Source organism: Eulemur rufifrons, chromosome 19 (genome assembly GCF_041146395.1).
Source record: "Eulemur rufifrons isolate Redbay chromosome 19, OSU_ERuf_1, whole genome shotgun sequence".
Classification (NCBI taxonomy): domain Eukaryota; kingdom Metazoa; phylum Chordata; class Mammalia; order Primates; family Lemuridae; genus Eulemur; species Eulemur rufifrons.
In genome coordinates, this window is record NC_091001.1 from 45,280,773 (window position 1) to 45,304,817 (window position 24,045).

Consider the following 24,045-nt stretch of genomic DNA (forward strand, 5'->3'; position numbering starts at 1 on the left):
GCCTAGCAAAATCGAGTCCCTTGGCAGCAGTTGTCGCAACGAATATGGACAATAGAAATAGAAAATAGAGAATATATAAATAAGACACAGAGACGAAAGTACAGTTTTAAAAGATGGGGGAGTCAGGGGATCCTCCAGCATTCCCGTGAGCTGTGAGGCCCCGAGTGAAGTCCCGCATCAGTATTTATTGGTGCAGCGGATCAGTTGCCAGTGGTAACAGATTTACATAATAACAACAGGTAGTTCAGTTAGGTTTAAAGTCTCCCCAAAGCTTCTAGAGATCCCTGAATTAACTCTATCTATGTGAGCAAACGGTTACAAAATCTTTCTATGATAAACTTCTAAGTCCTAAGATAAAATTATCACTTAGTAGAAAGGCCAAACAGAAATACAGAGCCTCTATATTTCTTTAGTTTTTTGTTGATTGAGACAAGTAGTCAGGAGTGAAGAAGGAACTGTCCCTTAGGCCAATTGTCTCTAGCTGCAGGTGACTGTCGGGCAGGCATTCTTTGATCAGTTCTCAACCTGTGACCACATACCGAGTGTTGTCCTACAGAGGCATCAGAAATGCCCTCCTGAGGCAAGGCAGCTTTTGATCTGTCAACTAACATGTTCACATATTCCTTCAAGGCAAAGCCCTGCAAAACTCCTGAAATATTTTATGTCTCTTATAGGCCAACAATCTGCCATTTAAATTTTTTAAAATTTTTAATTAGAAGAAAAACCTATTTAAGTGTGAAGGGAAGCACATTTTACCTATGCTTCACAACCAGGAAGGAGCAAAGAGTAAGTCCTTGGGGCAGGCACACAATGGAATACTGCATGCTGAGAATCACTCTGCCTCTAGCTGCACACCTAAATGCAGAGGCAAATATCACATGGATTTTTGGCAAAATCTCAATGGAAACATTCCTTTTGCCTTAATTTTTAAAGTTATACACCACTGTTCAGGATGTGGACAGCAGGGAGCATTCTTTATGCTGTATTGGCAATTTGAAGCTGGAGACACCTTTATATGAGTATCTTTCATCATGGTCTAGTCCAAAATTCCCTCCCTGGTACAGATATACATTCTCTAAATCTTGGGTAAAAATGGACTTTTTCTTTTTTCTGAAAACTTCTCTGAAGTAGAAGTTTCATATTTTATCTACTTAGAACAGGCTTCATGTACTGGTCTGCTCAGGCTGCCATAACAAAATACCATAGACTAGGTAAACAGAAATTTCTCACAGTTCTGGAGGCTGGAAGTTCAAGATCAAGGTGCCAGACAATTAGGTTCCTGGTGAGAGCCCTCTTCCTGGCTTGCAGACAAGCCACCTTTTGGCTGTGTCCTCACATGGAGGAAAGAGAGAGAAACATGTATCTTTCTTCCTGCTTATAAGGCCACCAATTCTACTGAATTAAGGCCCCATCCTTATGACCTCATTTAGCCTTACCTCCTAAAAGCCTTATCTCCAAGCACACTCACATTGGGGTTAGGGGTTCAACATATAATTTTGGGAGGACACAATTCAGTCCATAGCATTTCATGTTGAGCAACTGTTCACTGGGGTCTAAATCTCCCATTTAAGGTGATGATAAGAATAACTGGCACTGTCACAGAAGTACAAATGAGCTTACTTTAGAAAGGACAATTGCAACATCTTAGGAAATGCAAAAGCTCTTTTGTTGCCACACATAGTAAAACTTTATGATACAGCTTCTTTTAAAACTTTGTGGTTTTGAGCACACTCACTTCACCTGTACTACCATACAGACTTTAAAAACCAATATCTACCCCAGCCCCCACCTCTCTATTCTCTGAAGTCCAAAACTAAAGCAATCAGCGGTTTTAAAAACAAACCAAGACACTTTATTTACAAAAGTAAATTTTAACTCACTTTTCTATATCATATAATGTTAATGCTGACAGCAACAGATTCTCTGGAATATTTAAAACACATAGATTTTAAAATACATTGAGGTTTATGCAGCTCATTTCCTCCCAGTTATATTATAAAACTTATAAATGTTGCTTTATTTTTGATGTTTGGTCATGTTTTTGTGTGGAAGTCACGTCTCAAGGTAGGTTCACCACCAGACATGGTCACATCACCATTGGCTGTGGATTTCCAAGAAGCAAAGGAGCTAATCTCAGCAAAGCACGCACCGGCATTTTCAGCTGTTTAAATTTGAAGAGTAGCTCGGCAAAGCTTGTGCTCCCTAAAGAAATGGAAATGAGGGAAAGGTCACATCTCTAAATAAATTCAGCCATACATCCCCTTTCGAGGAAGCTTAAGAAAAATAATCATGTTTAAAGCAGGTTTTCTTCTCTTTGAAACAATTACCCAAGGACAATATTTAAATTACGAATTTCCCTAAGGCATTCTAATACAGGCTAAGTATCCCTTATCCAAAGATCTTGGAATCAGAAGTGTTTCAGATTTCAGATTTTTTCAGATTTTTGAATATCTGCATTATACCTGCTGGCTGAGCATCCCTAATTTGAAAATCTGAAATCTGAAATGCTCCAATGACCATTTCCTCTGTCATGTTGGCACTCAAAAAGTTCAGACTTTGGAACATTTCAGGTTTTGGGTTTTTGGATTAAGGTACTCAAAGAACTTATCTATTCTTAGAAAGTGACTTATAACTGTGCGACTACTAATATTGTTTAGCTAAATATATTATTTAAATGTAATTAGCAAATGTGTCCGTCCACTTTCAATTACTATTTGAGTGATGTTTTACTAGTTCTAATACAGTTGGCCCTTGGAGAACACAGGTTTAAACTACACAGGTCCACTTGTATGCAAATTTTTTAAATAAAAGTAACACCAAGTATGCCTACCTCTCGTGCCTCCCCTCCCAACTCCTCCATCTCTTCCACTTCTGCCACCCCTGACACACCAAGACCAACCCCTCTTCTTCTTCCTCCTCCTCCACCTACTCAATATGAAGACAATGATGAAGACCTTTATGATGATCCACTTCCACTTATGATTAGTTAATATATTTTCTCTTCTTTATGATTTTCTTAATATGTTCTTTTCTCTAGCTTATTGTAAGAATACCGTATATAGTACACGTAACATACAAAATATATGTTAATGGACTATTTGTTATAGGTAAGGCTTCTGTCAACAGCAGGTTATTAGTGGTTAAGTTTTGGGGAGTCAAAAGTTGTACGTGGATTTTCAACTGTGAGGGGGTCAGATCCCCTAACCCCCATATAATTTAAGGCTCAACTGTACTGTAATTCCTAATCTAAGAACCAATACTTTATCTTAAAAAAGAACATAGGCTGAAAATGATCTAATGCATCTTCCTCTAAGAAGCAATGATTCTCAAACTTGGTCCCACAGAGATTATAATGTAATCATCTGGCGTTTTACATATAAGAATATTTAAAAAATATTTTTCAAAAACAAATCTTGCGTATTTACTCATGTAGTTACCATTCCAATGTTTTTCATTCCTTTATGTAGATCCACATTTCCATCTGATGTTACTTTCCTTCTGCCTGAGGGAGTTACTGTAACATTTCCAGTAGTGTAAGTGATAAATTCTTTCACCTTTAGTGTGTCTGAAAAGGCTTTATTTCGTGGTCATTTATGAAAGACATTTTTTTGCTGGGTATTAAATTTTAACTAGACATTTTTTTTCTTTGAGTGCTTTACAGACATTACTCCACTAACTCCTCACTTCAAGAAATATGCTGTCACTCTTATTTTTGTTTCTTTTTTGTAACATGTCCATTTCTTCTGGCTGCTTTTAAGACTTAATCACTGGTTTTGGGCAATTTGGTTTTGATGCACCTTGCTGTTTCATGGGATAGTAATTCATTAAGCTTGGATCTATGGGTTTATAGTTTTCATCAAATTTGGAAAATTTTCCAGCTGTTATTTGTTCAAATATTTTTTTCTGTCCCATTTCTATCCTCTTCAGGGACTCCAATTACATATAAATTAGGCATTTTAAGTCCCACAGGTTACTCCACTTTTAATCTGTTCCTTTTTTAAAAAATTCTTTTTCTTTCTATATTTAATTTTGGATAGTTTCTGCGGCTATATCTTCAAGCTCACTAATTTTTTATTTTGCAATGTCTACTCTGCCCTCATCCCATTCAGTGTATTTTTTCATCTCAAACTTTGCAGTTTTTCTCTTTAAAAGTTCAATTAGAGTCTTTTTGTATCTTCTATGTCTTGCAATTTTTGAAATATGAAATAGTTGTAACTATTTTAATGTCCTTATCTGCTATATCTGTGCCAGTTCTGGGTCAGTTGTAATTGATTTTTCATTTCATTATAGGTTCATATTTTCTTGTTTCTTTGTAATTAGCATATCATGTAATTTTTTTACTGTATGCCAGACATTGTCAATTTCACCTCATTGGGTACTAGATATTTTTGTACATCTGTATTGTTGAGATTTGCTCTAGGATATAAATTACTTGAAAACGGTTTGATCCTTTTGTGTTAAGCTTTAAGATGTTAGGTGGGTCCAGAACTCTGTTTAGTCTATGGCTAATTACTTCCCATGATGGAGGCAATACCTTGCCAAGTACTTTACTAGGCCCCTTGAGTTAAGTTGTAGGAACAGCCACTGATCCTGCCTGGCCATGTGAACAATTTACATGCCTCTAATCCATTTGGACAGCTCTTCCCTCAGCCTCAAATAATTTCTTCACACGCATGTGTTGATTGGTAAATATTCCTGTAATACTTGAGAAACCTCTGTAGATGTCTGTCATTTTCTCTGTCTGTAGCTCTCTCCTCTCTGGTACTCCATCTTGCAAACTTTAGCTCCCTTGGTCTGTACTCTCAGCTGTATCTCCTCAACTCTGGAAGGCTCTGGGTTCCCTCCCCCTCCCCCACAATCTGGAAACTCTCTTAAGGTAGTAAGCTAGGGCCATCACAGGGCTGGCTTATCTCATTTGTTTCTCATCCCTCAGAAATCACTGTTCTTAGTTGCCTGATGTACAGTATCTCAAAAACCATGGGTTCATATGTATCCTCAGTATTTTGGCTTCAAGCAGGAGAGTAAATCAGGTCCCTGTTACTCTATGCTGGCCTGGAAAAAAGTCTGTACTTTAAAATCTTTTCCTTTTATTTTTAGTAGTTTGACTATTAATATGTGATGAGGTGTGGTTTTCTTTGTATTAATCCTGCGTAGGTTCACCGTGGGTTGATAACCACCAACCATTTTTCAAAATTCTTAGCCTCTGTCTCTTCAAATATGGTGTCTATCTCATTTTCTCTCTCCTGTTATTCTATGATTCCAATTACATGCATGTTTGATTTTTTCACTGTGTTCCACATGTCTCACATTCTTTTCTATATTTTCCACCCATTTTTCTCTCTGTGCTTCAATCTGTGTACTTTCTACATACCTGTCTTCCAGTTCACATTTCTGCTAATATGCAAATAATCCATATATTGAAGCCTTAATTTCACTTATCATATTTTTCAGTGCTAGAATTTCCATTTAACATTTTTTTATTGATTCCAGATTTCTGGTGAAATTATCTTTCCCTCTATTTTCTTGGAAACATTAATCACAGTTAAGTCCCAGTCTGATAACTCCAATATCTATATCACATATAGGTCTGTTTCTATTACCTGTGTTTTGCTTATTATGTCTTATAATTTTTGATTCAACACTGAATACTGTATATTAAAAATTACAGAAGCTCTGGATATGTTTTCTTCCTCCTATGAAGATTAAATTTTCTCCTATCAGGCAGATAGAATACAAACAATTCTCCTCAATTCTGCTCTAGGCTAATTTTAGACCTGGTCTACTTCAGTTTTACCTTTGCTCACAGGGCTTGGTCCTGCTATTATTTCACCTAAATAGCTGGGATGCTTGACAGAGCCATTTCACCTTAACAGGCCTTGAACTCTACCCTTTGTCTCCTTGGCACTATGCTGCTGCTGACGGTTTTGCTCACATTTTTAGCCTTATGGCTTCTGCTAGATCTCTTGAAGTCTCATCCTATGTATACACAGATTAAAAACTGGTAAATGCCTCAGGGGAAAAGCGCATCCAGGTTTTTATTATTACTATTGTTCCCCCATCTGGGATTTGCTCCTCAAGGCTCTTGGAATCATAAACCCATCTCTGGCTCCTCAGCCCAGTAGCACTGCTGCTTTTTGCTGGGAGTATACTTCTTGTGCTGTTAACTGGCAAATGCCTTTTGGGGAGAAAGCCAGGGTAAATAAGGAGTTCTCCTCATTCTACTTCTCTCCGTTAGGGAATGTTGCTCCTAGATTAAGTCCTGCCAGCATGGTTGCTACCAATTCCTTCAAAAATATGTATTTTGTCTAGCTTCTATATTTGTTTTTGTGGAAGAGTCAGTCCAATACAAGCAATTCCATCGTGGCCATAAATGTAAGTCTCTAGACAGTGCGCTTTTATCTGAGGTTTTTAAAACAGCAATAAACCAGTAGTCATAAAACTTCACAAGTTTAATTGATTAAATAATTTTCACCCTTCTCAAAAATATTTTTTTACTCTCAGTAAAGGGGCAGCAACTTAAAAGTGATGTAAATAAGTAAAGTGCTTAGACTTCATTATATTTTATTATTCAGCTTATTGGATAAACTTAGTATCTGTTTCCATGTTCTGAAAAATAAAATCAGGTGCTAACACTATTAATTTTTAAACTCTCCATTATGAAAAAATTCAAACACTTACAAAATTAGGTACCTGTTAAATATAAAGCTTTATAATGTTAGAAATAAGGTTATGTGTGATTTTAAAAAAACTGAAAGCCCAGAAAATAAAGTAAATTAAAAAATCAATAATATGAACATTTAGTTTATGAGTACAGACTGGTATTTGGGGCTCTGTGAAGCATCCATCCCTTTCTGAATATAAATGAAAGTTTATTTATGTATAAAGTTGATAGGTTTCTTTTTTCCCAAAAAGAGGTTCCTAACAATGACATTGAAACATAACGAAGATGAAAGTCAAACTAGAGGAAGTAACTAATTAGAAACTCAAAATATAAATGGGTCAGTAATAGAGGCAGTGAACAGAGGGTTTAGATATGCAATTACCTTCCAGTCCTACTGCCAGCAGGTGCCGTGGAGCCGGCACCGAGTGGTAGACAAGGAAGCAGGCCAGCATGCTCAGCTGAGATTCCTCAAAGGGCTGCCCACTGAGGTAGGCATGCACACACATATCGCCCCCAGCTATGAGAGAAACACAAATGGAACTGAGGGGCACAAGAAAAAACATTTTTCTTACTTTTTCATCAAGAACTTATTCAACAGTGAGCATATACCAGGCAGGTCCTATTGAGGCTACTGTGGTAAACGAGACTGAGTGCCTGTCACTGTAGAGTTTACAGTGCTGTGGGGGAGAAAGATATTACACAAATAATGACACTAACAAATGCATAATTACAAATTGTGATGAGTGCTATAAGGTATAGTGGTCACTGTTGTCTCCCCTAAACACCCATTCTGCCACCCTTCCCTCCACTATGTACAACATTTGTGGCAACTGACTTCAGCTCTGGGACTAGATACTGATGATTCTTGGCCAGAGATTCTCAAACTCTTAACATGTATCAGAATCACCTGGAGGGCCTGTTAAAACACAGACAGGTGGACCCCACCCCAAGAGTTTCTGATTCAGCAGGTCTGGGGTGGGGCCAGAAAAACTGCATTTCTGACAAGTTCCCAGGTAATGCTGCTGCTCCAGGAATCACACTTTGAGAACCATGGTCTTAGGCAATGAAGGCAATCCCATTCTCCTGACAAAGTGGTTAGTCCACAGACAGGCAGACCTAAGCCATTTCTTCAATAAGAGACATTCTCCGCCACAGATTTGGACTGAGGAATGTGCATGAGATGCAAGTTGAGCCAGAGACATGAGGAGATGCTTGATGACATGCTTGCTGGAGGCTTCAGGGAAAGAAATTTCTTCATTCTTATGACAAAGCTCCTAGAAGCAACTCTATTCTTCCTCTGGGCATCATGCTGAGCTTGAGGTGAGGAACTGTTATAGCCGTTTTATTACCATGAGAAAAAAGCACCGTGAGGATGAAGTCATGGCGCAGAATGTAACTGACCAACCGCAGAGAAATGGAGTTGAAGCCACTGGAGTAAGATGACCCCTAAGCATGCCTTACCTGTGGACTTCCAATAATGTAAGCTTATTTGTGTCCTTATTGTTTAACGACAGGTTAAGACAGGCCTTCTATTACTTGCAGAAAAGTGCATTTTGATACAGAAAGAAAAGCTGGTTGAGAGAGAGCACAAGCACGTGCACACACTAATGATGGCAGGAAAGCTGCCTGGGGTAGAGAGGTCTTGGAAGGCCTGTGAGGAAGGGGCATTTAATTTGAGGCTGCAAGGATGAATACAAGCTGGGCAGGTGAAGAATGAGAAAACAGCACATTCAACGGCTTCATGGTGAAAAGGAGCTCAGTGCTTCTGGAGAACAGAAGGGGCTGGGATGGCTGAAGTGGAGTTTGTGGGGAGCAAGTGGTGTAACCAGAGGCTGTAGAGGGAAACAGGTGCTTCATGCAGGCACCTGTAAAGCTTTTTGTCACAACTGAACTGGAAACCTTTGGAAAGTTTTCAGCAGGAGTGTTAACCCAGTTTATTCTTTAAAAGACCATTCTGTCAGTTGACTTGAGATGGTTAGAAGGGAGATGAGAATAAAAAGCAAGCAGACTATTTAGGAGGCTTAAGTGATCCAGGCATGAAATAATAGTTTTGTTCTACACAGAAGTAGTAAAATTTGGGCAGATTCAAGAACTATTGCTGAGTTAGGACTGAAAGAGTTGGGTAATGGATTAACTGGTGCAGAGGAGGGAAGAAGGGAAGGAGAGGAAGGAGCACGGATGACTCCCAGAAGGGTTAGTGAAGGAATGACAGTGAAACAGTGGTGAATACTAAGAAATTGTCAAAGAAATTAAAAAAAAAATTGGGAAAGTGTGGTGTCAAACAAGTTGAGAGAGGCCCATTTTAATAAGAAAGTAGTTAAAAGTCTCAATGTTATAGAGATACAGTGAGAGGAAAACTGTAGAGTCTACTGAACACGACAATGTAGATGTCAGTCTACTGGGAGATGGAAACACCGGGGTCTGGGGGAGGCAGCAGAGGGAGAGAATAAAGGCAGCAAGATGGGATTCTTCTTTGAACAGTTTATCAAGAAAGAGAGCACGGTGGATCATACTTTCCCTTGAATACCTTTCTCCTGTCTACTAGCTTGTTTCACTGACGTCCTCTATCCTTGCACTGGCACAAGGATAGACAAATAGGTCAATGGTACAGAACTGACTCCAGAAACAAACTCACACTTCTACAATCAACTGACTTTCAATGAAGGCCCTAAAGCAATCAGTGAAAAAGAAATGTAGCAAATATCTTTTCCACAGATGGTCCTGGAACAACTGTGTGTGTGTATGTGTGTGTATAAAAGTACTTCAACTCCTACCTCATATCATATAAAAAATTAACATGAATCACAAACTATAAAAGTTAAAACTATAAAGCTTTTTAAAAGAAAACATAAAAAATTATCTTCATGACCTAAAGTAGGAAAGATTTCTTAGACAGCAATAACCACAAGAGAAAACAAACTGATAAATTAGACTTCATCAAAACCTAAGACTTCTGTTTATCAAAAAACATCCTTAAGAAAATAAACAGGCAACGCAAAGAGTAGGAGAAAATATGTGTGAAACATATCTGACAAAGATATGGCTAGAACACATAAAAATTCCTACAACTCAACAGTTAAAACACAAACAATTTAAAAAATGAACAAGAAGAGGCCGGGCGCGGTGGCTCACGCCTGTAATCCTAGCACTCTGGGAGGCCGAGGCGGGTGGATCGCTCAAGGTCAGGAGTTCGAGACCAGCCTGAGCAAGAGCGAGACCCCGTCTCTACTAAAAATAGAAACAAATTATCTGGCCAACTAAAATATATATAGGAAAAATTAGCTGGGCATGGTGGCGCATGCCTGTAGTCCCAGCTACTCGGGAGGCTGAGGCGGTAGGATCGCTTGAGCCCAGGAGTTTGAGGTTGCTGTGAGCTAGGCTGACGCCATGGCACTCACTCTAGCCTGGGCAACAAAGCAAGACTCTGTCTCAAAAAAAAAAAAAAAGTTTAAAGAGGCAGTTCACAACGAGTATATGATTATCTAATAAACACATAAAAAAGTAGTTAACATCATTTGTCATCAAGGAAATGCAAACTGAAGCTACAATGACATACCTATATATTCTATAGACTGTCTAAAATTAAAGACTGACAATGCCAAAAATGGCATCCCACTGCAGGTGGGAAAGTAAAATGGCATGATTTGGACTAAGTGTGGCCACGGGTGAAGATACAGATGATACAAGGATGGCAGAATGCTAATAACTATTGAAACTCAATTATGGGGTTTATTATACTACTTTATTTACTTTGTATATACTTTAAATTTTCCATAATAAAATATTATAAAGTTAATAAAACCTTTTTAAGTTCTTAAATTCAAAACCTACTTCCTTTGCTCAAGATTATAAGTTAATTGACAAGATACACACAAAACATTAGACAGTATGATAAATCTGCTGCATTTTCAGATTTCATGAGTATAGAGTATTAGTGAGTGACCCTAAACGTCTACATATGCATTTGTGATTTTTACTATCACAGAAATATAAACATTTTCCAATGCTGATATGTAGGTCCTTACATCTTCACTTAATTTATTGTTCTCCACCCCTAAGCCAGCTGCTAGTGTTTATGAGAGAGGAGACCACATGTTTAAGGGTTTTAAAAAAGTGATGGCTCTTCACTAGAAAATAAACACACTTTTTTGATAAATCAAATTTGGTGGAGGCTCACAGCAATACTCGAAACCAGCAATGTCCTAAGGAGCAACAAGACAATTCAGGGGACTGTTTTAGAGAATGCTCCAGTCACTGCCAAAGTTTCCTTGTATTATATGAAATTTGCAAATGAGAGAATCTTCAAAGATTTAAGGACTTATTTGTTGTCAATAGCCAAGGTCTGCTATAAGTGATCAAATGCTAAACTGAATAAGAACAAAACATCAAAACTTATAAAATAACTTACATATTTCCTCCAAAATGAGAATAAAATGACCATCAAAAATTTTTTTTTTTTTTTTTTTTTTAAAAAAAAGTCTAGTCTGTTGCCCAGACTAGAGTACAGTGGTGTAATTACAGCTCACTGCAGCCTCAAACTCCTGGCCTCAAGCAATCCTACCTAAGCCTCCTGAGTCACTGAAATTACAGATGTGAGCTATTGCACCCAGCATAAAAAGTTTCAAAACTACATGATTTTTTGAATCCCAAAAGGAAATAATAGAGTCAATGCAACTATTTATAAATATATAACATTGAGAGTTTGAAATTGCTGCTCTCCATGTACATCCCTCACAATATGGTTTACAATTTAAATTTTTCAGAAATTTATTTCCTAGTATTAAAAGATGAGTAGTTTTGAAATGAATTATATCCAAATTCTTAGGTCCTATTGATTACTAATAGCTTTAAAGAATCAAGCAAGAATTGTTACTATTGATATTACCAGGTTAGTATTTACCCAAAGCAGGTGGCTGTCATATTTATTGGGAGCATTTAAATAAACTGAAAAGCATGGAAAGATCAAGGAGTTGACTACTAAAAATCACTTTCAGGCCTTTATAACACATAAGATACATTTCCATATATCAAAAGGGCCTAATATTTGCCTCATGTGAGTCAGAATCACTTCTACACATTGTCATGATTAACTTTGCAACTTCCTCACAAGTCAGTACTTCTGATAGAAAGCCACCATTACGTGATGTCCCAGGTTCTCAATGACTGAATCACAGAGCAGGCACAAGCACTGGCTCAGTAAGCACCATCAAGTTCTAAGTGGACATGGGGTAGAGGTACAAAAATGGGAAGAAAATGGTTCCTGGCCTCAGGCAGGTGACAGGCCATACCCCTAAGAAACAGAAGACAGAGACACCGAAAAGGAAACATGATCTGATGCTGGAAAGATAGAACAAAGTCCTAAGTGTCAAGTAGTACTAAAGATGCTATATATGTTCTCTGCATGGTTTATAAAGCAGGGTTAAGTGTATTTTTAAAAGAAGTTGAAGTAGATAATCAGAGTCTAATTCACCTAACCGGCAATATTAAATCTATAGCCATGTGGCTGATACTCAGATTTATCTTATTAATGAAAAAAATGTTAAAACAGAGAAGCCTGAGCCCAGTGTATCTTAAAAGCACACGGGCACAGTACTATTATTACCTTGTAGCCACTGGTCCAGGGTATTATCAATAGTGCACTTCACAACAGGGAGGAATTCAGAGTTCATAAAGAGCCCTCGCTTGGGGTGGTTCTGCAGTCGCTCCTGATGGCTTCGGGAGCTGAAAAACTCTAACACCAACTTTATCTGCCAAAGTTCAGAGGTCTCAGACATTTCTCTTCTTCCAAGTCTTCTTATAACCTTGAAGAGGAAAGCGGAACAGCAATCCATTTAACGAAAGAGAGAAGTACTCTGTCTCTTCCCTCAAACTGTGTATAGAGTATTTCTTAAATGTGGCTCATAAGATCAATAAAGAGTAGCGGGAGGATCCATTCTATGTTTTGATGCAGTCTGCCTCACAGAGGAGCCCTCTTTCTCCAATACAGCCTCCAGGTGAGCGGCTTGCAGGTAAAAGTGACAAAAGCAAATGAGCTCATTCATGGCTCAAAAGCTCCAAACAACCAAGACCCAACAGGTCTACAGCCAGTCACCTCTGGAAAACTCAGATGGGCTACAATGACATAGCAGGGATCCGGCTAGGGATACCCAGGAGCAGAAGGCAAGAACAATACTGGTAATACCGCTCTTGAAACCCATCTACAAAGTCACCATAGCTGCAACCAGAGATGTTCATCCACAGAGACCTGCTCATGACTATGAAAAGGTGGGGGTTCAGAGAGTAAAAGAGGAGACATACTCTCAGCCAGCAACTGAAAAACACAACTCATTGCTTGGCTGCTGCACAGAGAGAGTGTGAGAAGCAGTGCTGGCACGGACACCATAAATTCCTACTTTCCAGTCAAAAAAGGGTGAATTCCAGACAGTAAGAACATTGTGGACTTACTTGGTTATATTGGAACTTGGCTTTTAATTAACCATGTTACTTAACACAGCGTGGTTTTTAGGTTTGGGGGAATTATCCCCTACCTAAATGTATATCTCCACTCAACTTTCCAGCAGACTATTTTACTATTAGAGATTATTTCTTTGGTTTTAGTCATTGAGTCCCAAAAGCCCATCTGTGAACTTATATCATATTCACTTGAAGAATTGTTTAAAACTATAGATTCTGGATATCATTCCAGAAATTCTGATTCAGTGGATGTGGAATGGAATTTGAGGATCTGTATTTTTACAATTTGCCAAATTTTAGCCAGGTTAGAAAACTACTGACTTAGCTTAACTATAATTTTAGATCTGAAAGGTAAGATACTATTAAAATGTTGTATTACTAACGACCTGAAGTGAATAAATTGGCTTGATCCTTTAAGAAAGCTGTTAAGCATTAATTTCTGCATTATTCCTTTTAGGTTCTTTTAAAAGAGTAATAACAAGAGAAATTTTAAAATGAACTCCAACTCCCCTAAGTCACTGCATACTAATTCTGTGACCTCGTGCAAGCTTAATCACGTAGGCATAATTTCACAGCACTGCCATCATCAGGGCACTAGTTGTTCATTAACTGCTTCTTTGAAATCTCTTCCACAAAGAGGCTTTGCCAGGAGGAAGGCGAGGGACCACACAAGGATACAGGAGGAGAGAGGGAAGGAATGCTCTCTTCCTCTCCTAGTCAGGGGATGAGGACAGACGGGGAGAATGGGAACCCTCAAAGGAAGACAGCCCCGCAGGGGACACTCCTGTCATCATAAAGTCCAAGCTTCTTGGATACATAGAGAGCTTTCAACTTTGACAAGATTTCCTTTTTGTTAATTTCTAAAAGCAAATGAGAAACTAAAAGGAAGGACACTAGGGAACTTTACCACACTTGTCAGTAGGTTACTTGAAATACAGGATGAGTCTCGTCAGAATTGGAATAGGTTTCTGGAACCATACCTGATCCATTGCTATATACGCAGGCAACATCTCTGGGGTCTCCTGAGTAACACATTCATAGAGTACTGAAGAAAACAGATCCAGAATTTCCTGTTTCTGTAGAAAATCAGAAGCTTTTTGTAGCACATCAAAGTATACTCCAAAACCCATTTAAGAAACAATTGTATAGCACTATTATGGCCCATTCACAAGCTCTACAGTGAACAATATAAAAGTAAAACAGCAATCTCTTTTAATAATCATAGTGCATATAACATTAAACATTAATAAAAAACAATCAAAATTTAGTCCCAAGAGATAGTTAAGGATAGTAAGTGCTGTGGAAGGAGAGGAATGGATCAAACTAGGGTAAAATGAGGAGACAGAACATCCCAGAGATAAGCCTTGGGTTGGGCTGGGAAGAGCAGGATCCAGAGAGAAAACACAGCATCAACAAAGATGCAGGAAAAAACACTGACCAGAACAAGTTTGGGGAAAGCAGAAGATTCAAGTCTATTATAATCTCACTTTTAGAAATGAGGAAACTACATGACAACAGGCTATCAATTCCAGATCATCAAATTCCTACAACCAATCTTTCCTTGTCTGCATGGTAGACTAAATCAAAGATCTGTTAGGCACCCTTAGAATTCTGAAGAGAGCAGTAGTATGAAAAATGAAAAGAAGAGTTATAATATACAGAGGAAACAAAATTAATGAAATCACATAAAAACAAAAGAAAGGTGGTAAATACTAAAAACATAAATCAGTACAAGAATGGCCATCATTCTTGTACATGATAGAAATTATCATCTATTAAAACTAATGTCTTAGAAATTTTAAGTTGTTTCTTCTGTCAAAGTAGGAAGTTACTGAATTTAATGGTTAGACTATGGAAAATCTGTAGCCAAGCAAAACTCATCCAATGTAACTGAGGCATGGCATGTCATCAATATCACAGTAGATACGGATATTACGGATGTTTTTGGTGGTCCACAGAAGTAATAAAAAATTCTAGTCTGGGAGCTCAGCAAATCATATAATATATACCTGACCCATGTTCACAGTTGGCTTGCAGAAATATTCAGCAAATGACAGAAGTGCTGGATCAGAAGTGAACGCTGAAATTGTTTCTGGCTAAAAGAACAAACAACAACAATGTAAGTAAAATAATAAAAGACTATTTTCCTCACTGATCAAATTATAATGCATGCAATTCTAAGAACTCCACCACCGCCTTCTCACACAACATTCCCACAAAACCCAAGATGGTATAAACTTGCTTGAGATTCACCAACCTGTTCTGCTAAGAAGTTATAAGAAGTTTTTTGCACAAGTTAACAGGAGCTTCTGATTTATCAAAAGGCCAATAATAGACAGGTCTTCCTTTTTACACAATTCACCCAAAAAAGGCTTTCCTCCCTCTCCTTCACTGACTAAAAAGCCTACTAGAAACTGGAATTGTTACTGAAAAGGAAAAAGGAATATCACTAAACAAGCCAGTCACAAAAAGACAAATACTGTATGAATCTACATAGATGAGGTACTTAGTGTAATCAAAATCAGAGACAAAAAACAGAATGGTGGTGGCTGGGACCATTAACCAGTAACTCCCCACATCCCCACATCCCCACATCCCCCATTTCATGGGTATAGAGTTTCAGGTCTGCAAGACGAAGTAGTTCTGGAGACGGATGGTGGTGATGGTTGCACAACAATGTGAATGTATTTAATATCACTGAACTGTACACTTAAAAATGGTTCAGATAATAAATTTTGTTATGTGTATTTTACCACAATTTTTAAAAACTGGAAAAAAACAGAATATCACTCAAGGTTCAAGACTGAAAATGAATATGATGGTATTACTATTTTCCATTGAGATTTACATTTTATTTCTGAACTCCCAGCATGCAGGGAATTGACACATCTTTTAATTTTTATGTACTTTCCTCATTCAAACTCAAGTCTAAACTTCATCTTCTTTACAAATTGGATTAGAGTCTTTGAGAAAGGCTCTAATTTTTAGAAGAAGCAATAAGTTAAACTTTGTCTAAAAATGTTTCAGAAATATTTCATAGGCAACCTACAGAACACTGCCAAATAAAATTCACAAATGTCAACCCTAGGAACTGTTTATATATTTAAACCCTGGGAACTACTATAAAGGCTCAGTCAAAAGTAACTGACCCAAAATGAAACGTGAGTCAAATTAAAATAAAGTGTATCTTTTTACTTGGAAGAGCAAAGAATTCTAACTCAGTCCTCTGGCTGCCACTCAGCTAGTTGACCTGCCACACTTTTGCTGTCTGTAACCAATCTTTAGATTGCTCCTCTATATATTGCCAGCAGGGACACATTTGCTCATGGATTCCTAAAAACTAGGGTTAAATTCAGAAATTTTAATGCGAGATTATGGAACCTATTTCTAGTGTTGGAAACTTATTTGAGTTCTATAATGTATAACAAAATATATACTGACCCCCCTCCATGGGAATGAGATTGTTTCATATACTCTTTTAACTATTTCTTCATTTCAAACACTATTGTGTTGGCAGTCAAGTATTATGCAAATAATAATGCAAACTAATAAAAGAAGCCTGAATCTGTCATCATTTTATCCTAAGATTTAACAAACAAATGGTGGTTTAAAACGGAGTTAGTAAATGCTAACCCGAAAAACTTTTTCTATTTTTACTACAAATTAAGGAAATCTTGACTGATTTGAAGATTAGTAAGTAAATTTTTTTTAAGTGTCAAAATATATTGTGGCTGTCCTTGCCACTAAATGTAAATCTTACTCAGAGTACTGGCAGATTATCCATATTTTATTATGGCTGTCAAATAAAACAGTAAATGAACCCAAGGTCAATCAGTCTTTACAATCTGCAGTGATAAAAGAGGAAACAGATCCACCTTTACAATCTACAGCGCTAAGAGAGGAAGCTAGCTGGTGGAATCTGGAACTATTTCTTTTCAGCGTTCAGTTTGTGACAAGCCATACTATACCTTGAAAGCCCGGGCTTCAGAGTTTCTGTTAGCAACAGTCTGTGCCAACAAACTTTGCCACCCCATTGGATCTTCTTTATAGGAGAGCTGACCTGCTCTGAGTTTAACATACAAAACTCCATCCTTGGAAAGGATGGACCTGAAATAAAAAAGAATGAGTTTAATATGAGGTATTATTGGCAGTGTTTGGCTGGAAACAGTGTTTTCCAATACCATGTTCTCAGGAGATGAAGTATTTACCACTTTCTACCAAGGTATACGATTGTTTATTATGTCTGAACTTAAATCAATCCCTATGAGAAAGACTAAAATAAAGTTCTGCCTTCTTTGGTGTCTAGATTCATGGAACTTGTTAAATGAGAAGACATTTTGACTATCTGCTCAAGTATGAGCTTCAAAGGTAATAGTATTTATCTAACACCTCTTTGTACTTCCTGTATCGCCTTAGCATTATGCATAGGACACTGGAAGTACTAAATATCTATTAATTGGTTTGCAGCATAAAGAGAATAAGGCTGCAAATCTAAAGACAGAACAATACAGAAAACAGCTAATATATAAATAATTTGGGAAAATATAAATTAGAACCAAACTATAAAAATTTTTACATGCTTGTTAAACTTTCTGGAAATTTTAAGACTTAATTTACACACTACCTAAGGTATAAAATTATTCATACTCTAAAATAATTACTTGCATATGACTATTTCCACCCAAAAGCAATCTACTATAATCTTGAATTTATGAGAACATTCTAACATGAGAATGGTAAAGAGATGCACCAGAAGATGTGGTCTGACAAACATCGATTGTCATAATAAAGTTCCTTTTGAGGACATATATATCAGCCTATTTTCTTAAACTAAATATTATACTATTATACCAAAACAGACAAATCCAATACTGTCCTAAGTTAAGTCAGTTCAAGTTTCTCAATGAATTAATATAAACGCTTAGGGTTTGATTTCTAAATTAAAACTTTCACTTTCTAATACAAACCCTGTTTCAAACATGTAGGCTATTTTATTTAATACCTACTCTACATGTTGTCTTGGATGAGATCAAAGGGTGACAAATCACATTCTGGATAATATTCTATAATTTATAGCTTCCCATATATTTCTATTCACTTCCTAAAAGGTAAATCTGAGAAATTCAATATACTTACTTCAAGTGTTGCATTCCCTTGCTTAAATCTATCAGCAGTTCCCAGTATCTTGGGCCTTTAATTTTAATCTGGCAAGATAAATGTAAACATAGTCAACCCAAAGCTGAAAAAAGTGCTAGTCTGACAAGCTGAAACCCATGCTTCTCAGAGGAAACAATAACTGAGCTGGAAAGAGACACTGAGAGGTTAAGAGGCTCCATTTCCAGACAAACACATGTAGGTGAATCAAGTTCTGAGGCCATCTATCAGTAACGATCCCTAAGACAAGACCTTCTCTATTCTTCATGACTATTTGTCCCGCTGCTGCTTTCTGGTTTTAAAACATGGCAAAAGCAGACACTTTTATGTAGCTATCTTTAATGCTATGTTGCTCTGTTTAAATTTATCCCTTGGAGAGATCTCCCTAAGTCACATCTAACTTACCTGCTTTAAAAGGTGGAGTTCTGGAAGAATGGTGGGAGCCATCAATTCTTCTTTGGTTTGTTCATACCACTGAGTGCCCTTTACAAATGTAAAAAGCACAGCCATAGTTCACGAGGCAGTCAGCAGAAACGACAAAGAAGAAATACCCCACTCTACACCTTCCTCTTCCCCACAGTGTATACAGAGACTGTTAAATGGCATAAAATCTTCTCTGGTACTCAAATCTCAAGGGACTGAAGTATAAATTCCTTTATAGGGCATGTATCGCTTCCCACCACTTCAAGCCTGCTCTCCACAGGCCAGCAGTCCTGAAGTGCTGCACTTCCAATGCCTCTGCAGTGTGGTACCTACTGTCTTCTCCCCTGGGAATGAGCCCCACTCAGCTGGCAAGTCTTAGCCCAAACACTGTCCGCTGTGACAGCCACCCCTACCCCCACAGCTGAACAGGGCACTTCTCCTCTGCTCCCTCTGTGTTCCACACACACCTTATCACACTCTATCTCACTGCATCCATGCCTGGCTCCCCAGTGGACAGAAGTTCCTTAAGGAATATGACAATGTCATCTTGTTTTTATACCCCAGTTTGATACATAGTAGGTACTTAATAATTTGCTGAATGAAGGAAGGATATATGACTTCTAATCTATTTGTGTACCTAAATGAAAGCTCTCTCAACAAATATACAATTTTGAGTTTTAAAGTACTCAGCTGACAAATCTAAGAATAGTTCCAACTCAGTTTTTTAGAACACTACTATCAGCCATGTGAAATTAACAGGGACATTTTCAAACTATAAGCTCTAAGGACAAAAGAGCAGCTGATGATCCCTGAAAGACTATACTCATAGAATATAAATGAATATGAATGGCCTGGCAGAATATACAAGAACTTTGGAAGCTTCGATTTTTATGAGAGTTCAACTCATTACTGTCACCTTTTACTGCACAATACTGAGATTTTTATGACCTGCAAAGGTGGATGAGTGGGTAATAAAATTACAAATAAATTACAGGGAGAAAGAGTTACCTTGTAGGTAACTTCTAAGAGAGCATAGCAAGGCATGTTTGTGTCCACATCCACAGGCACCAGAAGCCTTGGTTCTGCGGCCAGCACGTAGAGATGCCGGAGAGCCTGGAGATGATACCTGGTCACAGAAAAGATGGAGAGGAGGTAACAAACAGGTGCAACAGCATGAGCTCCGCAATGTGCTGTTGCCTGTAAGCTGAAAGAGGACAGAGTGGGAGTATATCTTCAAATGAACAGCAATCTTAAAGGCAGATGATGAGATCCAATTTAAAAGTAATAGAGAAACTCTCTTTAAAAATTATATATAAGTGATCCTTTTTATTCATTTTTTTTTTTTTTTTTAGAGATGAGGTCTCTTGCTCTGTTGCTCAGGCTGGAGTGCAGTGGTGTGATCATAGCTCACTGTAGCCTCAAATTCCTAGGCTCAAGTGATCCTCCTGCCTCAGCCTCCCAAGCAGCTGGGACTATGAGACTACAGGCATGCACCACCATACCTGGCTAGTTTTATGATTATCATTATTTTGTATAGGCAGGGTGTCGCTACATTGCTCAGACTGGTCTTGAACTCCTGGCCTCAAGTGATCCTCCCGTTTTGGCCTCCCAAAGTGCTAGGATTATAGGTGTGAACCACCACACCCAGCCCGTAAGTGATCCTTTACCCAAGAATGTTTTACTTGAGTTTTCATAGTTAGGAGGTTTTACAGGGAAGCAAAAACTGTCAAAACATGAAAATATTCACTAATGAATTGACTACTTATAAAAGCAGTCCCAGCTGGGCACTTGGGCAACAGAGTGGGACCCTGTCTCCACCCCACGCCCCAAAAAAGCAATCCCTTTCAAATAACCCTTTCTGTTCAGCACAAGGCACCTCTTTGTACCTTCTCAGGGATTTACTTCTAGTTTTTTTTTCCTGGGGGGGGGCAGGGGAGAAAGAATGCCAGTTTTCCTCAGATAGTAAAGCTCTTCTACATATACATGTTTACACACAAATGGACATATACAAACACACACCCTTGAAATAGAGTACATCAAAAATTTACGGGTCAGATTATGACAATATTTTTCTATGTGTGCTTTTGAGTTTTCCAAAAATTAAAAAAAAAATTTTAAGTTTATATTTCAGAATATAAACACAAAAAAGTTTTTATATTTTATGATCCCATAAAAGAGAGATAAAATGAGACTTCAATTTTTTAAAAAAACTATAGTTATAGAAAATAACTTCCTTCTTCCCATCTAATCTACTCACTTATATAAATCTATTAAAAATGAAATCAATAAAGGTCAGGAAAAAAACTGATATTTATCAATTACATAAAGATTCTTATCATCAGATTGCTCTGTTTATAATAGCTAGACCAACTAACACAATGGCCAGCAATATGAGTGTTACTCTCCCTTCTTCCCTAAACAATAACTGGCTTTAACAATCAAAAAATGTTTCCTAAATGGCAGGCACAAGACCACATGACAGAGTTGTATTAATTTAACAATAATAGGCCAGGTGTGGTGGCTCACACCTGTAATCCTAACACTCTGGGAAGCTGAGGCAAGAGGATAGCTTGAGGTCAGGAGTTTGAGACCAGCCTGAGCAAGAGCGAGATCCCATCTCTACTAAAAATAGAAAGAAAATTAGCCAGGAAACTAAAAATAGAAAGAAAAAAAAAAATTAGCCAGGCATGGTGGCACACGCCTGTACTCCCAACTACTCAGGAGGCTGAGGCAGGAGGATTGCTTGAGCCCAGGAGTTTGAGGTTGCTATGAGCTAGGCTGATGCCACTGCACTCTAGCCAGGGCAACAAAGCGACACTCTGTCTCAAAAAAAAAAAAAAGAAGAAGAAAAGAAATTAACCAGACATGGTGGCATGCTCCTATAGTCCTAGCTACTCAGCAGGCTGAGGCAGGAGGATTGCCTGAGCCCAGGAGTTTGAGGTTACAGTGAGTCATACATGTGATGAGGCCACTACAATCCTGCCTGGGCAACAGAGCAAGTCCTTGTCTCAAAAAAATTAACAATAATATTCTTATGCTCCACCTATCATCACAGTTTGGATTTCAGATCAGGCTACTTACATGAAACAGCTATCTTTCTTCCACCACTGGTTATATATTACGCTGTAGTTTAAAATGATGGCTTAGGTTACCATGATGAGTGCCCTTGACCCTCATTCTGGGCAGACAACACAGGGTGCCTTCAGGTGAGCACAGTGGTCATCTGAGCTGACACTGAGCTATGAGGAGCTATTTGCTTCCCTTCTCCCATCTGCAAGAGAGATCTGCTATATCTCAAACTTCTAGGGAAACTGGATTGTTGGTGGTGCCTATACTCTAAAATGCTGAGCTTTTGAATTATTTTATTATTTGGTTTATTATAAAGTTACATGGTTTGAGGTTCTACTGCTCACTGCCACTTATGATTGTCTCCAATTTTTTGTTGCGTTTTGTTTTTCTTGGCCCCATCTATGTCATCAATACAACATTTCTCAGCACTTATGTAAAAGAGGCAAAAAAAGGAATTCACATGAACTCTGCCAGTAAATCAGATAAATTTTTCTCGTGAAATTAAACAATTGTAGCACAAAAGATATCATCTTGACCTTCCTTTGGCAACTATCCTTTGTTTGATGAATTTTTCCCTAAAGACAACTTTGTTTGGCCTACTCCTAGGTTTAGGGCAGTTCTATAGATTTGAGAATGGTGGAACACAGGTCAGTCAACAGATGTCCAAAGTTCTCTTCTGGTCTAACACTTTGTAAGAGAAACTTCTTAAAAGATTTAGTCATGAGGGGATGGGTGTATACATACATAATGAGTGCAATGTGCACCGTCTAGGGGATGGACCCGCTTGAAGCTCTGATTCGGGGTCGGGGGGATGGCGGGGGGACAAGGGCAATATATGTAACCTAAACTTTTGTACCCCCATAATATGCTGAAATAAAATTAAAAAAAAAAAAAAAAAAGATTTAGCCATGAAGATAACTAAGTTTAAGGACAGAACAACATTAATTTGGAAATAGTCCATGAAACTATAACACAACCAAATTATCCCCTTAGAGAACTTAAGAAATAGCACATTGAAGACAGAATCACTAGACTTACCGGTTGTCAGTGCTATGAGCTGGGAAGTGTGGGTAAAGGGCACAGAGAAGAGCAGCAATGGACGAGTTTGATGTGCTCAAAGAGTACCTGCAAAACAAATTTGGTAGGGACAGATGTATTAATTACACTGAGCATACTTTCAAGACATTCTTGAAAATTAGGAAATTGGGGTATCGTGGCAAGGCATACTAAGGAGATGCCCTCATAAAAACAAGTGTGCCAACGGTGTGAATGTTTCACTTTTTAGTTAGTCCTTAAGCCATTTCAAGATAGTCTGCTATTTAAATCCCACAAATATTTAAACTTCAATGCTTAAATTAATAAGCAAAGTTTTAACCTAAAATAGCATAGTAGTGAGCCATGATTACAGACCTAGAAATTATAAATATTAAAGAGTCAGTAATAAAGCCATCTTCTTTTTCAGTTTTAAATATGCCTATTTATAAAATTATTAACCTGAATTTTAAAAATATGGGGTTTTTTTTTTACTGGGTAAACACTTTTTTCTGTTTCTGTAAAGCATGACTATTCCTTTAGAACGACTGACTAAATGAAAAAGACAAAAGTTATTAAAAAGTTACAATGAATGCATAAACAGCTATTCCTCTAATGCATAATGTTTTCTTATCAATGATACTTTGAAATAAAGATGGTACAGGAGATCACATAAAACTATTCAATATAAATATATATTTTTATTACACACAAACACACACATCTACGCAAATCTCTTTCCCTATCTTTTCTGATAATTAGAGTATCAAATAGGAACTTAGCATTCATTACACATACTCATATATTTAATGAATTAGGAAGAAAAGATTTCAAAATTTAAGCAAGGAAATAACATCTATTTCGGCATGTGATAGAATAGGCCATTTTCTCTGTACCATTTTGATAAACCAAAATTCAAAGATAAACATTAAAATACTGGTATTAGAAATTTGGGGATTAGAGGACATTGGTACTTAGAGACAGGAGTCTGCCAACCTCCTCATTTGCAGGCAAATAATAAACTCCTCTTTTCTTCTCCTCAAACCACTTGTCCTCATTCTTCTGATGCGGCCTCAGGGACAAGTGCAGAACTTTTGATAACAGAATCTGGAGACCCTGAGTGGGCTCATTGGCTCTCTCGTGGGGGAATGGCACCCTGCAACTGCTAGAGGATGCAGGGAGCAGCCCTGGGATAAACTGTGGGTCTTCAATGGAAGGAATGGCTTCCTTTTGAGGTGAGAGAGTACAAGACG

The 24,045-nt window shown here is 37.8% G+C and overlaps 1 protein-coding gene across 1 annotated transcript in view; it reads right to left on the reverse strand.

The window, feature by feature from the left end:
* Nucleotides 1-141: 141 nt before the first annotated feature.
* ANAPC1 (anaphase promoting complex subunit 1) overlaps nt 142-24,045 on the reverse strand; it is a 97,671-nt gene continuing 73,767 nt past the window's right edge. The window contains exons 39-48 of the mRNA XM_069494102.1: nt 22,799-22,885; nt 19,700-19,817; nt 18,674-18,751; nt 18,251-18,318; nt 17,083-17,221; nt 15,124-15,210; nt 14,095-14,190; nt 12,264-12,462; nt 7,044-7,178; nt 142-2,202 (exon numbers count right to left, since the gene is read on the reverse strand). Coding sequence (XP_069350203.1) covers nt 2,087-2,202; nt 7,044-7,178; nt 12,264-12,462; nt 14,095-14,190; nt 15,124-15,210; nt 17,083-17,221; nt 18,251-18,318; nt 18,674-18,751; nt 19,700-19,817; nt 22,799-22,885 — 1,123 coding nt within the window. The 3' untranslated portion in view covers nt 142-2,086. The remainder of the gene's footprint in view (nt 2,203-7,043; nt 7,179-12,263; nt 12,463-14,094; nt 14,191-15,123; nt 15,211-17,082; nt 17,222-18,250; nt 18,319-18,673; nt 18,752-19,699; nt 19,818-22,798; nt 22,886-24,045) is intronic.